Here is a 16737-nt window from a genome sequence, read left to right as displayed (position 1 = left end):
GAGACCATTCAGCTTGCAGCCAGCTCTTAGAAAACTGCACCCAAGAGTGGTAAAGCAGCCTTTAAAATGGTTCTAACAGCAAACCTTTCAGCTTGCAGCCAGCTCTTAAAAAACGGTTGGGGGATTTTTTTTGTTTGTTTGTGTGTTTGACCAAATACAATGCTATTTCTCTGTAAACAAGTTAACAACAGTCTTTCAGCATGCTTATAAAGAAGGGTACTCAACATGTACTGTACTGACAAGTGACTGATGATTGGTTGAAAGAATAAGAAGATTGCCTTGATGACAGCTTTGCACACTCTTTGGCATTCTCTCAACCAGCTTCATGAGATAGTCACTTGGAATACATTTCAATTAACATGTGTGCCTTGTTAAAAGTTAATTTTGTGCAATTTCTTTACGTCTTAAATGAGTTTGAGCCAATCAGTTGTGTTGTGATATGGTAGGAGTGGTATACAGAAGATAGCCCTATTTGGTAAAAGACCAAGTCCATATTATGGCAAGAACAGGTCAAATAAGCAAAGAGAAACGAAAGTCCATCATTACTTTAAAGACATGAAGGTCAGTCAATCCGGAAAATTTCACGGAAGTTTCTTCAAGTGCAGCCGCATAAACCATCAAGCGCTATGATGAAACTGTCTCTCATGAGGACCGCCACGGGAAAGGAAGACCCAGAGTTACCTCTGCTGCAGAGGATGAGTTTATTAGAGTTACCAGGCTCAGAATGAAAAGGAAGACCCAGAGTTACCTCTGCTGCAGAGGATAAGTTCATTAGAGTTAACTGCACCTCAGATTGCAGCCCAAATAAATGCTTCACAGAGTTCAAGTAACAGAGACATTTCAAAATCAACTGTTCAGAGGAGACTGTGTGAGAAATCAGGCCTTCATGGTCGAATTGCTGCAAAGAAACCACTACTAAAGGACACCAATAATAAGAAGAGACTTGCTTGGGCCAAGAAACACGAGCAATGGACATTAGACCGGTGGAAATCTGTCCTTTGGTCTGATGAGTCTTTCTAGGGAGTTTTTCCTAGCCACCGCGCTTCTACACCTGCATTGCTTGCCGTTTGGGGTTTTAGGCTGGGTTTCTGTACAGCACTTCGAGATATTAGCTGATGTACGAAGGGCTATATAAAATAAACTTGATTGATGAGTCCAAATTTTAGATTTTTGGTTCTAAAAATCTAGGGTTCCTAGGTTCAGTGTCTGTGTTCTTCTGCCCATCTTAATCTTTTCTTTTTATTGGCCAGTCTGAGATATGGCTTTTTCTTTGGAATTCGGCCTAGAAGGCCAGAATCCCGGAGTCGCCTCTTCACTGTTGACGTTGAGACTGGTGTTTTGCGGCTACTATTTAATGAAGCTGCCAGTTGAGGACTTGTGAGGCGTCCGTTTCTCAAACTAGACACTCTAATGTACTTGGCGCACAACTGAGCAAGAGGACGAGTCAGTCCACCTTGTGAAAGAATCTCTCTACAGATTTCTCTCTTCGCTGATCTCCTTCACCTCAGAACAGAGTGTTTTGGGTAAAAACATATATAATATAACCTGCGCTCGATTAACCTTCCCTCTCATGCCCCTGCTCCTTGTTCAAAACCCTTTCAGAGAGGACCTGGTAGAAACCCTTTCAGAGAGGACCTGGTGGAAACCCTTTCAGAGAGGACCTGGTGGAAACCCTTTCAGAGAGGACCTGGTGGAAACCCTTTCAGAGAGGACCTGGTGGAAACCCTTTCAGAGAGGACCTGGTGGAAACCCTTTCAGAGAGGACCTGGTGGGAACCCTTTCAGAGAGGACCTGGTGGGAACCCTTTCAGAGAGGACCTGGTAGAAACCCTTTCAGAGAGGACCTGGTGGGAACCCTTTCAGAGAGGACCTGGTGGAAACCCTTTCAGAGAGGACCTGGTGGAAACCCTTTCAGAGAGGACCTGGTGGAAACCCTTTCAGAGAGGACCTGGTAGAAACCCTTTCAGAGAGGACCTGGTGGAAACCCTTTCAGAGAGGACCTGGTAGAAACCCTTTCAGAGAGGACCTGGAAGAAACCCTTTCAGAGAGGACCTGGTAGAAACCCTTTCAGAGAGGACCTGGTAGAAACCCTTTCAGAGAGGACCTGGTGGAAACCCTTTCAGAGAGGACCTGGTGGAAACCCTTTCAGAGAGGACCTGGTAGAAACCCTTTCAGAGAGGACCTGGTGGAAACCCTTTCAGAGAGGACCTGGTAGAAACCCTTTCAGAGAGGACCTGGTAGAAACCCTTTCAGAGAGGACCTGGTAGAAACCCTTTCAGAGAGGACCTGGTGGAAACCCTTTCAGAGAGGACCTGGTAGAAACCCTTTCAGAGAGGACCTGGTAGAAACCCTTTCAGAGAGGACCTGGTAGAAACCCTTTCAGAGAGGACCTGGTAGAAACCCTTTCAGAGAGGACCTGGTGGAAACCCTTTCAGAGAGGACCTGGTGGAAACCCTTTCAGAGAGGACCTGGTGGAAACCCTTTCAGAGAGGACCTGGTAGAAACCCTTTCAGAGAGGACCTGGTAGAACTGGAGAAAAACATGTTTTAGTGCTTCTGAATGTAAGGAACCAACACTATGGACTAATTCCACAACACTATGGACTAATACCACAACACTACTAAGGGACCAGCACTATGGACTAATACCACAACACTATGGACTAATACCACAACACTACTAAGGGACCAGCACTATGGACTAATACCACAACACTATGGACTAATACCACAACACTATGGACTAATACCACAACACTATGGACTAATTCCACAACACTATGGACTAATACCACAACACTACGGACTAATACCACAACACTATGGACTAATACCACAACACTACTAAGGGACCAGCACTATGGACTAATACCACAACACTATGGACTAATACCACAACACTATGGACTAATACCACAACACTATGGACTAATACCACAACACCATGGACTAATACCACAACACTATGGACTAATACCACAACACTATGGACTAATACCACAACACTATGGACTAATACCACAACACTATGGACTAATACCACAACACTACTAAGGGACCAACACTATGGACTAATACCACAACACTATGGACTAATACCACAACACTACTAAGGGACCAACACTATGGACTAATACCACAACACTATGGACTAATACCACAACACTATGGACTAATACCACAACACTATGGACTAATACCACAACACTATGGACTAATACCACAACACTACTAAGGGACCAACACTATGGACTAATACCACAACACTATGGACTAATACCACAACACTACTAAGGGACCAACACTATGGACTAATACCACAACACTATGGACTAATACCACAACACTATGGACTAATACCACACCACTACTAAGGGACCAACACTATGGACTAATACCACAACACTATGGACTAATACCACAACACTATGGACTAATACCACAACACTATGGACTAATACCACAACACTATGGACTAATACCACAACACTATGGACTAATTCCACAACACTATGGACTAATACCACAACACTACGGACTAATACCACAACACTATGGACTAATACCACAACACTACTAAGGGACCAGCACTATGGACTAATACCACAACACTATGGACTAATACCACAACACTATGGACTAATACCACAACACTATGGACTAATACCACAACACTATGGACTAATACCACAACACTATGGACTAATACCACAACACTATGGACTAATACCACAACACTATGGACTAATACCACAACACTATGGACTAATACCACAACACTATGGACTAATACCACAACACTACTAAGGGACCAACAGTATGGACTAATACCACAACACTATGGACTAATACTACAACACTACTAAGGGACCAACACTATGGACTAATACCACAACACTATGGACTAATACCACAACACTATGGACTAATACCACAACACTATGGACTAATACCACAACACTATGGACTAATACCACAACACTATGGACTAATACCACAACACTATGGACTAATACCACAACACTACTAAGGGACCAACACTATGGACTAATACCACAACACTACTGAGGGACCAACACTATGGACTAATACCACAACACTATGGACTAATACCACAACACTATGGACTAATACCACAACACTATGGACTAATACCACAACACTATGGACTAATACCACAACACTATGGACTAATACCACAACACTACTAAGGGACCAACACTATGGACTAATACCACAACACTATGGACTAATACCACAACACTACTAAGGGACCAACACTATGGACTAATACCACAACACTATGGACTAATACCACAACACTATGGACTAATACCACAACACTACTAAGGGACCAACACTATGGACTAATACCACAACACTATGGACTAATACCACAACACTATGGACTAATACCACAACACTATGGACTAATACCACAACACTATGGACTAATACCACAACACTATGGACTAATTCCACAACACTATGGACTAATACCACAACACTACGGACTAATACCACAACACTATGGACTAATACCACAACACTACTAAGGGACCAGCACTATGGACTAATACCACAACACTATGGACTAATACCACAACACTATGGACTAATACCACAACACTATGGACTAATACCACAACACTATGGACTAATACCACAACACCATGGACTAATACCACAACACTATGGACTAATACCACAACACTATGGACTAATACCACAACACTATGGACTAATACCACAACACTATGGACTAATACCACAACACTATGGACTAATACCACAACACTACTAAGGGACCAACACTATGGACTAATACCACAACACTATGGACTAATACCACAACACTACTAAGGGACCAACACTATGGACTAATACCACAACACTATGGACTAATACCACAGCACTATGGACTAATACCACAACACTATGGACTAATACCACAACACTATGGACTAATACCACAACACTACTAAGGGACCAACACTATGGACTAATACCACAACACTATGGACTAATACCACAACACTACTAAGGGACCAACACTATGGACTAATACCACAACACTATGGACTAATACCACAACACTACTAAGGGACCAACACTATGGACTAATACCACAACACTATGGACTAATACCACAACACTATGGACTAATACCACAACACTATGGACTAATACCACAACACTATGGACTAATACCACAACACTATGGACTAATACCACAACACTATGGACTAATACCACAACACTACTAAGGGACCAACACTATGGACTAATACCACAACACTATGGACTAATACAACAACACTATGGACTAATACCACAACACTACTAAGGGACCAACACTATGGACTAATACAACAACACTATGGACTAATACCACAACACTACTAAGGGACCAACACTATGGACTAATACAACAACACTACTAAGGGACCAACACTATGGACTAATACCACAACACCATGGACTAATACAAGAGATCCTCTCTTCTAGTAGGCCTACATGCCAACAGGAATGAGATATAATAAGGTATAAATAATGGCAAGGAGATGTCACGATGACTGTCAGAGAGACCTGGTTTTAGAAGGAACAAAACATCATTCTCAGAATATGACAATGACAAATGTGGGCCGATGTGAAAAAATGACACAGTGGAAATGACATCAAATCTATTACCTGTTAAGATACGAAAGGCATCTCTGTCCACACAGACAGACGGACGAAGCAACGCAACCTGACAACTTCACATAAACCATTTGGCCGTGCCAGACATCTCACGGCTAGAATCCACAACAGAGGAGGAGAGAGAGACAGTTCAGAACTATTCATACCCCTTGACACATTCACCATTTTGTTGTGCTCCAGCCTGAATTCAAAATGGATTCCATTTATTCAAAACAAAATTGTCACCCAACTTCACACAATACCCCCCCCCCCATAATGACAAAGTGAAAACATGTTTTTCGATTTTTTGGGGGGAAATTTAATATTTAACTTATATAAGTATTCACACACACACACACACAGACACACACACACACACACACACAGACACACACACACACACACACACACACACACACACACACACACACACACACACACACACACACACACACAATAGTCAATACTTTGTAAAAGCACTTTAGTCAGTGATTACAGCTGAGGGTCTTTCTGGGGATGTCTCTAAGAGCTTTCCACACCTGGAGTGTGCAAAACACCATTATAATGTGTGTTTTTTAAATTATTCTAAGTCTGTCAAATTGGTTGTTGATCATTGCCATAGATTTTCAAGTAGATTTAAATCTAAACTGTAACTCGGCATCTCAGGAATAGTCACCGTCTTCTTGGTAAGCGACTCCAGTGTAGATTTGGCCTTGTGTTTTAGGTTATTGTCCTGCTGAAAGGTGAATTCATCTCCTAGTGTCTAGTGGAAAGCAGAACCAGATTTTCCTCTAGAATTTTTACCTGTGCTTAGCTTCATTCTGTTTTTTTATCCTGAAAAACTCCCTAGTCCTTAGCGATTACAAGCATACCCATAACATGATGCAGCCACCACTATGCTAGAAAATATGTAGAGTGGTACTCAGTAATGTGTTGTATTTGCCCCAAACATAACACTTTGTATTCAGGACAAAAGGTGAATTCCGTCGCCGTATTACTTTAGTGCCTTGTGGCAAACAGGATGCATGTTTTGGAATATTTGTATTCTGAACAGGCGTCTTTCTTCTCTCTCTGTCATTTCGGTTAGCATTGTGGAGTAACTATAGTGAACAAAAATATAAATGCAACATGTAAAGTGTTGGTCCCATGTTTCATGAGCTGAAATAAAAGATCCCAGAAATGTTCCATACGGACACACAAAAAACATTTCTCTCAAATTGTGCACAAATCTGTTTACATCCCTGTTAGTGAGCATTTCTCCTTTGCCAAGATAATCCATTCACTTGACAGGTGTGGCATATCAAGAAACGGATTAAACAGCATGATCATTACACAGGTGCACCTTGTGCTGGGGGACAACAAAAAGGCCACTCTAAACAGTTAAAATGTGCATTTCCTTTATGTCGCACAACACAATGACACACAGATGTCTCAAGTTGAGGGAACGTGCAGGTGGTATGCTGACTGCAGGAATGTCCATTAACACAGTTAGAGAGGGAGTAGTGAGGGGAAATGGCTTTTTATAACACAGAGGGAGTAGTGAGGGGAAATGGCTTTTTATAACACAGAGAGGGAGTAGTGAGGGGAAATGGCTTTTTATAACACAGAGAGGGAGTAGTGAGAGGAAATGGCTTTTTATAACACAGAGAGGGAGTAGTGAGGGGAAATGGCTTTTTATAACACAGTTAGAGAGGGAGTAGTGAGAGGAAATGGCTTTATATAACACAGAGGGAGTAGTGAGGGGAAATGGCTTTTTATAACACAGAGAGGGAGTAGTGAGGGGAAATGGCTTTTTATAACACAGAGAGGGAGTAGTGAGGGGAAATGGCTTTTTATAACACAGAGAGGGAGTAGTGAGGGGAAATGGCTTTTTATAACACAGAGAGGGGGTAGTCAGGGGAAATGGCTTTTTATAACACAGTTAGAGAGGGAGTAGTGAGGGGAAATGGCTTTTTATAACACAGTTAGAGAGGGAGTAGTGAGGGGAAATGGCTTTTTATAACACAGAGAGGGAGTAGTGAGGGGAAATGGCTTTTTATAACACAGAGAGGGAGTAGTGAGGGGAAATGGCTTTTTATAACACAGAGAGGGAGTAGTGAGGGGAAATGGCTTTTTATAACACAGAGAGGGAGTAGTGAGGGGAAATGGCTTTTTATAACACAGAGAGGGGGTAGTCAGGGGAAATGGCTTTTTATAACACAGTTAGAGAGGGAGTAGTGAGGGGAAATGGCTTTTTATAACACAGTTAGAGAGGGAGTAGTGAGGGGAAATGGCTTTTTATAACACAGAGAGGGAGTAGTGAGGGGAAATGGCTTTTTATAACACAGAGAGGGAGTAGTGAGGGGAAATGGCTTTTTATAACACAGAGAGGGAGTAGTGAGGGGAAATGGCTTTTTATAACACAGAGAGGGAGTAGTGAGGGGAAATGGCTTTTTATAACACAGAGAGGGAGTAGTGAGGGGAAATGGCTTTTTATAACACAGAGAGGGAGTAGTGAGGGGAAATGGCTTTTTATAACACAGAGAGGGAGTAGTGAGGGGAAATGGCTTTTTATAACACAGAGAGGGGGTAGTCAGGGGAAATGGCTTTTTATAACACAGTTAGAGAGGGAGTAGTGAGGGGAAATGGCTTTTTATAACACAGTTAGAGAGGGAGTAGTGAGGGGAAATGGCTTTTTATAACACAGAGAGGGAGTAGTGAGGGGAAATGGCTTTTTATAACACAGAGAGGGAGTAGTGAGGGGAAATGGCTTTTTATAACACAGAGAGGGAGTAGTGAGGGGAAATGGCTTTTTATAACACAGAGAGGGAGTAGTGAGGGGAAATGGCTTTTTATAACACAGAGAGGGAGTAGTGAGGGGAAATGGCTTTTTATAACACAGAGAGGGTGTAGTGAGGGGAAATGGCTTTTTATAACACAGAGAGGGAGTAGTGAGGGGAAATGGCTTTTTATAACACAGTTAGAGAGGGAGTAGTGAGGGGAAATGGCTTTTTATAACACAGAGAGAGAGGGAGTAGTAACAGAGGACACAATGAGACAGCCAGAGCAGGGCACTAGGATAGACAGCTCCCACATCACCCCCTAGCCCCTCCCTTCTAGGGCACTAGGGTAGACAACCCCCACATCAACCCCTAGCCCCTACCTTCTAGGCCACTAGGATAGACAGCTCCCACATCAACCCCTAGCCCCTCCCTTCTAGGGCACTAGGATAGACAGCCCCCACATCAACCCCTTGACCCTACCTTCTAGGGCACTAGACCCTCACATCAACCCCAAACCCCTACCTTCTAGGGCACTAGGATAGACAGCTCCCACATCAACCCCTAGCCCCTCCCTTCTAGGGCACTAGGATAGACAGCCCCCACATCAACCCCTTGACCCGACCTTCTAGGGCACTAGACCCCCACATCAACCCCTAGCCCCTACCTTCTAGGGCACTAGGGTAGACAGCTCCCACATCAACCCCTAGCCCCTACCTTCTAGGGCACTAGGATAGACAGCCCCAGCACCAAGTCACATACCTGCTGGAGAGGTTGAGCAGCTCGTGTTTGTCGGCCACAGTACACTTCTCCTCCAGTTCCCACATCAACCCCTAGCCCCTACCTTCTAGGGCACTAGGATAGACAGCCCCCACATCAACCCCTAGCCCCTACCTTCTAGGGCACTAGGGTAGACAGCTCCCACATCAACCCCTAGCCCCTACCTTTTAGGGCACTAGGCTCCCACATCAACCCCTAGCCTCTCCCTTCTAGGGCACTAGGGTAGACAGCTCCCACATCAACCCCTAGCCCCTACCTTCTAGGGCACTAGGGTAGACAGCTCCCACATCAACCCCTAGCCCCTACCTTCTAGGGCACTAAGGTAGACAACCCCCACATCAACCCCTAGCCCCTACCTTCTAGGGCACTAGGGTAGACAGCCCCCACATCAACCCCTAGCCCCTACCTTCTAGGGCACTAGGGTAGACAGCCCCCACATCAACCCCTAGCCCCTACCTTCTAGGGCACACAGCTCTGTACTGACCTGCTGGAGAGGTTGAGCAGTTCGTGTTTGTCGGCCACAGTACACTTCTCCTCCAGTTCCCACATCAGAACGTTGATCAGGTGGGAGTTCTTGATCACGATGGGAACCTCCTCAAACATGTGCTCGAAGCCAATCATGGCCTTCTTCAATCTGGGGAGGAGGGAGAGAAAATAATCACTTCAGATCAATTCAAAGTCAATTACATTCAACCCAGTTCAATTCAAAGTTAATGACATTCAACCCAGTTCAATCCAAAGTCAATTACATTCAAACCAGTTCAATTCAAAGTCAATTACATTCAATCCAGTTCAATTCAAAGTCAATTACATTCAATCCAGTTCAATTCGATTTGATTGCCAGCTCCACAGAATGCAGTTGAATGTACTAATTTGCCATATGAGTTTATAAAGCTGGATCCTATTGACAGCAGTCGCGGTAAACTGAGGGTAGAGACAAGAGACAGTAAGTGTGTAGTCTAATTCAGTCCAGTCTCTCTCTCTTCCTGCCTTTCATTTAAAAGATAACAAAAACAGCAGCTTATAAAAACATCAAATACCGCCACATGGAAGAACCCATCGTAGGAAACTGAAGCTCTCCTTTGAAATGATATATTATTCAGATTGGCCTCATAATAAACGCTGGTGAAATGAGTCTCGCTAGCCTAGCAATAGAGCTGCTACTGTCCTCCTGGCCTTTCAAATCAGCAGCCATATTGAGAGACAACGGATGAGGACCTGGTGCATACAACAACAAAAAAAACAGGGTTCCCTAGTCATTATCACAACATAGCCAAACATTATCACAACATAGCCAAACATTATCACAACATAGCCAAACATTATCACAACATAGCCAAACATTATCACAACATAGCCAAACATTATCACAAACAGAAACCAAAAAGAGCATTTTTTCTTATTGGACAAATTCAGGTGGTCCCTGGTTGTTTCAGTGTCGTATTCTCCCACTTGGTGCCGATAATAAACACGACCCAGCAAAACGAATGAAAAGCTCAGGGTCGTATTCTCCCACTTGGTGCCCATAATGAACACGACCCAGCAAAACGAATGAAAAGCTCAACAATGAACTGGACAGAGAGTCAGATAGAGTCAGTGGCTGAGAAACCAGCCAATCAATGATCAACTGACCTCAGAGAGGAAATAACTACTAGGTAGGTAGGTAGGGTAGTGGGTGGGGTAGGTGGGTAGGTAGGTAGGTAGGGAAGTGGGTAGGTAGGGGTAGGTAGGGGTAGGTAGGTAGGGAAGTGGTTGGGGTAGGTGGGTAGGTAGGTAGGTAGGGGTGGGTAGGTAGGTAGGTAGGGATGTGGGTGGGGTAGGTGGGTAGATGGGTAGGTAGGTGGGGGTAGGTAGGTAGGGGTGGGTGTAGGTGGGTAGAGGTGGGTGGGTAGGTAGGTAGGGATGTGGGTGGGGTAGGTGGGTAGATGGGTAGGTAGGTGGGGGTGGGTGGGTAGATGGGTAGGTAGGTAGGGAAGTGGGTGGGGTAGGTGGGTAGATGGGTAGGTAGGTTGGTAGGTAGGGGTGGGTGTAGGTAGGGGTGGGTAGGCAGGTAGGGGGGGTGGGTAGGTAGGTAGGGGTAGATGGGTAGGTAGGTAGATGGGTAGGTGGGTGGGGGTGGGTAGGTAGGTAGGGAAGTGGGTGGGGTAGGTGGGTAGATGGGTAGGTAGGTGGGTAGATGGGTAGGCAGGTAGGTGGGGGTGGGTGGGTAGGAAGGTAGGGGGTAGGTAGGTGGGGGTGGGTAGGCAGGTAGGTGGGGGTGGGTAGGCAGGTAGGGGTGGGTAGGTAGGTAGGGAAGTGGGTGGGGTAGGTAGGGGTAGGTGGGTAGGTAGGTAGGTAGGTGGGGGTGGGTAGGCAGGTAGGGGTGGGTAGGCAGGTAGGGAAGTGGGTGGGGTAGGTAGGGGTGGGTAGGCAGGTAGGGGTGGGTGTAGGTAGGGGTGGGTGTAGGTAGGGGTGGGTAGGCAGGTAGGTATGTAGGGGTAGGTGGGTAGGTAGGTTGGTAGGTAGGGGTGGGTAGGTAGATAGGTAGGGGTGGGTAGGTAGATAGGTAGGGGTAGGTAGGTAGGGGTGGGTAGGTAGATAGGTAGGTAATGGGGTAGGTAGTTAGGGGTTGGTTGGTGTGTAGGGGTCAGTAGGTAGGTGTTTAGGGGTGGGTAGATAGATAGGTAGGTAGGTGGGTGAGTAGGGATGGGGGAAGGAGGTAGAGGTCGGCATGGCGATTAATTAGGGCCGATTTCACGTTCTCACAACAATCGGTAATCGGCCTTTTTCGGACGCTGATTACGGCCGATTACGTTGCCCTCCACGAGGAGACTGCGTGGCAGGCTGACCACCTGTTACGCGAGGGCAGCAAGGAGCCAAGGGAAGGTGCTAGCTAGCATTAAACTTATCTTATAAAAAAAACTATCAATCTTCACATAATCACTAGTTAACTACACCTGGTTGACGATATCACTAGTTAACTACACCTGGTTGATGATTATCACTAGGTTAACTAGCTTGTCCTGCGTTGCATATAATCACTAGTTAACTACACCTGGTTGATGATTATCACTAGGTTAACTAGCTTGTCCTGCGTTGCATATAATCACTAGTTAACTACACATGGTTGATGATATCACTAGGTTAACTACACCTGGTTGATGATATCACTAGGTTAACTAGCTTGTCCTGCGTTGCATATAATCACTAGTTAACTACACCTGGTTGATGATATCACTAGGTTAACTACACCTGGTTGATGATATCACTAGGTTAACTACACCTGGTTGACGATATCACTAGTTAACTACACCTGGTTGATGATATCACTAGGTTCACTAGCTTGTCCTGCGTTGCATATCATCAAAGCGGTACCTGTTAATTTATCATCGAATCACAGCCTACTTCAACTTACATTTACATTTACATTTAAGTCATTTAGCAGACGCTCTTATCCAGAGCGACTTACAAATTGGTGCATTCACCTAATGACATACATTTACATTTAACTTCGCCAAACGGGGGATGATTTAACAAAAGCGCATTCGCAAAAAAAGCACAATCGTTGCACCAATGTACCTAACCATAAACATAAATGCCTTCCTTAAAAATCAATACACAAGTATATATTTTTAAACCTGCATATTTAGTTAAAAGAAATTCATGTTAGCAGGCGATATTAACTCGGGAAATTGTGTCACTTCTCTTGCATTCAGCGCATTCAGAGTCGGGGTATATGCAACAGTTTGGGCCGCCTGGCTCGTTGCGAACTGTGTAAAGACCATTTCTTCCTAACAAAGACCGTAATTAACTTCTCTAGGATAGGAGGCAGCATTTCCACGTTTGGATGAAAAGCATACCCAAATTCAACTGCCAGCTACTCATCCCCAGAAGATAAGATATGATAAGATTGTTAGTAGATTTGGATAGAAAACACTGAAGTTTCTAAAACTGTTTGAATCATGTCTGTGAATATAACAGAAGTTAAAATAAAAGTATTCATTCGGTATTGTTGAAATTGTTATTACAAATATACATAAAAAATATATAAACTCGGTATTTTAATAAATCGGTATCGGAGTTGAAAAATCATAATCGGTTGCCCTCTAGTGGGTCGGTAGGGGTAGGTTGCTAGGGGTAGGTAGGTAGAAAGGGGTCGGTAGGGAGGTAGGTAGGTAGGAAGGGGTCGGTAGGGAGGTAGGAAGGGGTCGGTAGGGAGGTAGGGAGGTAGGAAGGGGTCGGTAGGGAGGTAGGTAGGGGTCGGTAGGGAGGTAGGAAGGGGTCGGTAGGTAGGTAGGAAGGGGTCGGTAGGAAGGTAGGAAGGGGTCGGTAGGGAGGTAGGAAGGTAGGAAGGGGTCGGTAGGTAGGTAGGAAGGTAGGAAGGGGTCGGTAGGGAGGTAGGAAGGGGTCGGTAGGGAGGTAGGAAGGGGTCGGTAGGTAGGTAGGTAGGTAGGAAGGGGTCGGTAGGTAGGTAGGGAGGTAGGAAGGGGTCGGTAGGAAGGTAGGAAGGGGTCGGTAGGGAGGTAGGAAGGGGTCGGTAGGGAGGTAGGAAGGGGTCGGTAGGAAGGTAGGAAGGGGTCGGTAGGTAGGTAGGAAGGGGTCGGTAGGGAGGTAGGAAGGGGTCGGTAGGGAGGTAGGAAGGGGTCGGTAGGAAGGTAGGAAGGGGTCGGTAGGGAGGTAGAAAGGGGTCGGTAGGTAGGTAGGAAGGGGTCGGTAGGGAGGTAGGAAGGGGTCGGTAGGAAGGTAGGAAGGGGTCGGTAGGTAGGTAGGAAGGGGTCGGTAGGGAGGTAGGAAGGGGTCGGTAGGGAGGTAGGAAGGGGTCGGTAGGGAGGTAGGAAGGGGTCGGTAGGGAGGTAGGTAGGTAGGAAGGGGTCGGTAGGTAGGTAGGTAGGTAGGAAGGGGTCGGTAGGTAGGTAGGGAGGTAGGTAGGGGTCGGTAGGGAGGTAGGAAGGGGTCGGTAGGGAGGTAGGAAGGGGTCGGTAGGAAGGTAGGAAGGTAGGAAGGGGTCGGTAGGGAGGTAGGAAGGGGTCGGTAGGGAGGTAGGTAGGTAGGAAGGGGTCGGTAGGGAGGTAGGTAGGTAGGAAGGGGTCGGTAGGGAGGTAGGTAGGTAGGAAGGGGTCGGTAGGGAGGTAGGAAGGGGTCGGTAGGGAGGTAGGAAGGGGTCGGTAGGGAGGTAGGAAGGGGTCGGTAGGTAGGTAGGAAGGGGTCGGTAGGTAGGTAGGAAGGGGTCGGTAGGGAGGTAGGAAGGGGTCGGTAGGTAGGTAGGAAGGGGTCGGTAGGTAGGAAGGGGTCGGTAGGTAGGTAGGAAGGGGTCGGTAGGGAGGTAGGAAGGGGTCGGTAGGTAGGTAGGAAGGGGTCGGTAGGTAGGAAGGGGTCGGTAGGTAGGTAGGAAGGGGTCGGTAGGGAGGTAGGAAGGGGTCGGTAGGTAGGTAGGAAGGGGTCGGTAGGTAGGTAGGAAGGGGTCGGTAGGTAGGTAGGGAGGTAGGAAGGGGTCGGTAGGGAGGTAGGAAGGGGTCGGTAGGTAGGTAGGAAGGGGTCGGTAGGGAGGTAGGAAGGGGTCGGTAGGGAGGTAGGAAGGGGTCGGTAGGGAGGTAGGAAGGGGTCGGTAGGGAGGTAGGAAGGGGTCGGTAGGGAGGTAGGAAGGGGTCGGTAGGGAGGTAGGAAGGGGTCGGTAGGTAGGTAGGTAGGAAGGGGTCGGTAGGGAGGTAGGAAGGGGTCGGTAGGTAGGTAGGTAGGAAGGGGTCGGTAGGGAGGTAGGAAGGGGTCGGTAGGTAGGTAGGAAGGGGTCGGTAGGGAGGTAGGAAGGGGTCGGTAGGGAGGTAGGTAGGTAGGAAGGGGTCGGTAGGGAGGTAGGAAGGGGTCGGTAGGGAGGTAGGAAGGGGTCGGTAGGTAGGTAGGAAGGGGTCGGTAGGGAGGTAGGAAGGGGTCGGTAGGTAGGTAGGAAGGGGTCGGTAGGTAGGTAGGGAGGGGTCGGTAGGGAGGTAGGAAGGGGTCGGTAGGTAGGTAGGAAGGGGTCGGTAGGGAGGTAGGAAGGTAGGAAGGGGTCGGTAGGGAGGTAGGTAGGTAGGAAGGGGTCGGTAGGGAGGTAGGAAGGGGTCGGTAGGGAGGTAGGTAGGGGTCGGTAGGTAGGTAGGAAGGGGTCGGTAGGGAGGTAGGTAGGTAGGAAGGGGTCGGTAGGGAGGTAGGTAGGTAGGAAGGGGTCGGTAGGGAGGTAGGAAGGGGTCGGTAGGGAGGTAGGAAGGGGTCGGTAGGGAGGTAGGAAGGGGTCGGTAGGGAGGTAGGAAGGGGTCGGTAGGGAGATAGGTAGGTAGGAAGGGGTCGGTAGGGAGGTAGGTAGGTAGGAAGGGGTCGGTAGGGAGGTAGGTAGGTAGAAAGGGGTCGGTAGGGAGGTAGGTAGGTAGGAAGGGGTCGGTAGGGAGGTAGGTAGGTAGGAAGGGGTCGGTAGGGAGGTAGGTAGGTAGGAAGGGGTCGGTAGGGAGGTAGGAAGGGGTCGGTAGGGAGGTAGGAAGGGGTCGGTAGGGAGGTAGGAAGGGGTCGGTAGGGAGGTAGGAAGGGGTCGGTAGGGAGGTAGGTAGGTAGGAAGGGGTCGGTAGGGAGGTAGGTAGGTAGGAAGGGGTCGGTAGGGAGGTAGGTAGGTAGAAAGGGGTCGGTAGGGAGGTAGGTAGGTAGGAAGGGGTCGGTAGGGAGGTAGGTAGGTAGGAAGGGGTCGGTAGGGAGGTAGGTAGGTAGGGGTCGGTAGGGAGGTAGGAAGGGGTCGGTAGGGAGGTAGGAAGGGGTCGGTAGGGAGGTAGGAAGGGGTCGGTAGGGAGGTAGGAAGGGGTCGGTAGGGAGGTAGGAAGGGGTCGGTAGGGAGGTAGGAAGGGGTCGGTAGGTAGGTAGGAAGGGGTCGGTAGGTAGGTAGGTAGGTAGGAAGGGGTCGGTAGGGAGGTAGGTAGGTAGGAAGGGGTCGGTAGGGAGGTAGGAAGGGGTCGGTAGGGAGGTAGGAAGGGGTCGGTAGGTAGGTAGGAAGGGGTCGGTAGGGAGGTAGGAAGGGGTCGGTAGGTAGGTAGGAAGGGGTCGGTAGGTAGGTAGGTAGGTAGGAAGGGGTCGGTAGGGAGGTAGGTAGGTAGGAAGGGGTCGGTAGGGAGGTAGGTAGGTAGAAAGGGGTCGGTAGGGAGGTAGGAAGGGGTCGGTAGGGAGGTAGGAAGGGGTCGGTAGGGAGGTAGGAAGGGGTCGGTAGGTAGGTAGGAAGGGGTCGGTAGGTAGGTAGGTAGGTAGGAAGGGGTCGGTAGGGAGGTAGGTAGGTAGGAAGGGGTCGGTAGGGAGGTAGGAAGGGGTCGGTAGGGAGGTAGGAAGGGGTCGGTAGGTAGGTAGGAAGGGGTCGGTAGGGAGGTAGGAAGGGGTCGGTAGGTAGGTAGGAAGGGGTCGGTAGGTAGGTAGGTAGGTAGGAAGGGGTCGGTAGGGAGGTAGGTAGGTAGGAAGGGGTCGGTAGGGAGGTAGGTAGGTAGAAAGGGGTCGGTAGGGAGGTAGGTAGGTAGGAAGGGGTCGGTAGGGAGGTAGGAA

At 47.7% G+C, this 16737-nt stretch overlaps 1 protein-coding gene across 1 annotated transcript in view; it reads right to left on the bottom strand.

Moving 5' to 3' along the window:
• The window catches only part of LOC129849471 (eukaryotic translation initiation factor 3 subunit H-like), a gene marked incomplete at its 5' end in the record, with an annotated part of 28323 nt that overhangs the window by 9357 nt on the left and 2229 nt on the right, over positions 1–16737 (bottom strand). Inside the window, one exon of the mRNA XM_055916297.1 lies at positions 9701–9850. Coding sequence (XP_055772272.1) covers positions 9701–9850 — 150 coding nt within the window. The remainder of the gene's footprint in view (positions 1–9700; positions 9851–16737) is intronic.

This window comes from Salvelinus fontinalis, unplaced genomic scaffold, assembly GCF_029448725.1.
Source record: "Salvelinus fontinalis isolate EN_2023a unplaced genomic scaffold, ASM2944872v1 scaffold_1474, whole genome shotgun sequence".
In the NCBI taxonomy this organism is placed as follows: domain Eukaryota; kingdom Metazoa; phylum Chordata; class Actinopteri; order Salmoniformes; family Salmonidae; genus Salvelinus; species Salvelinus fontinalis.
Note: the sequence above shows the minus strand (reverse complement) of the source record. Positions and strands in the feature narration are given on the sequence as shown.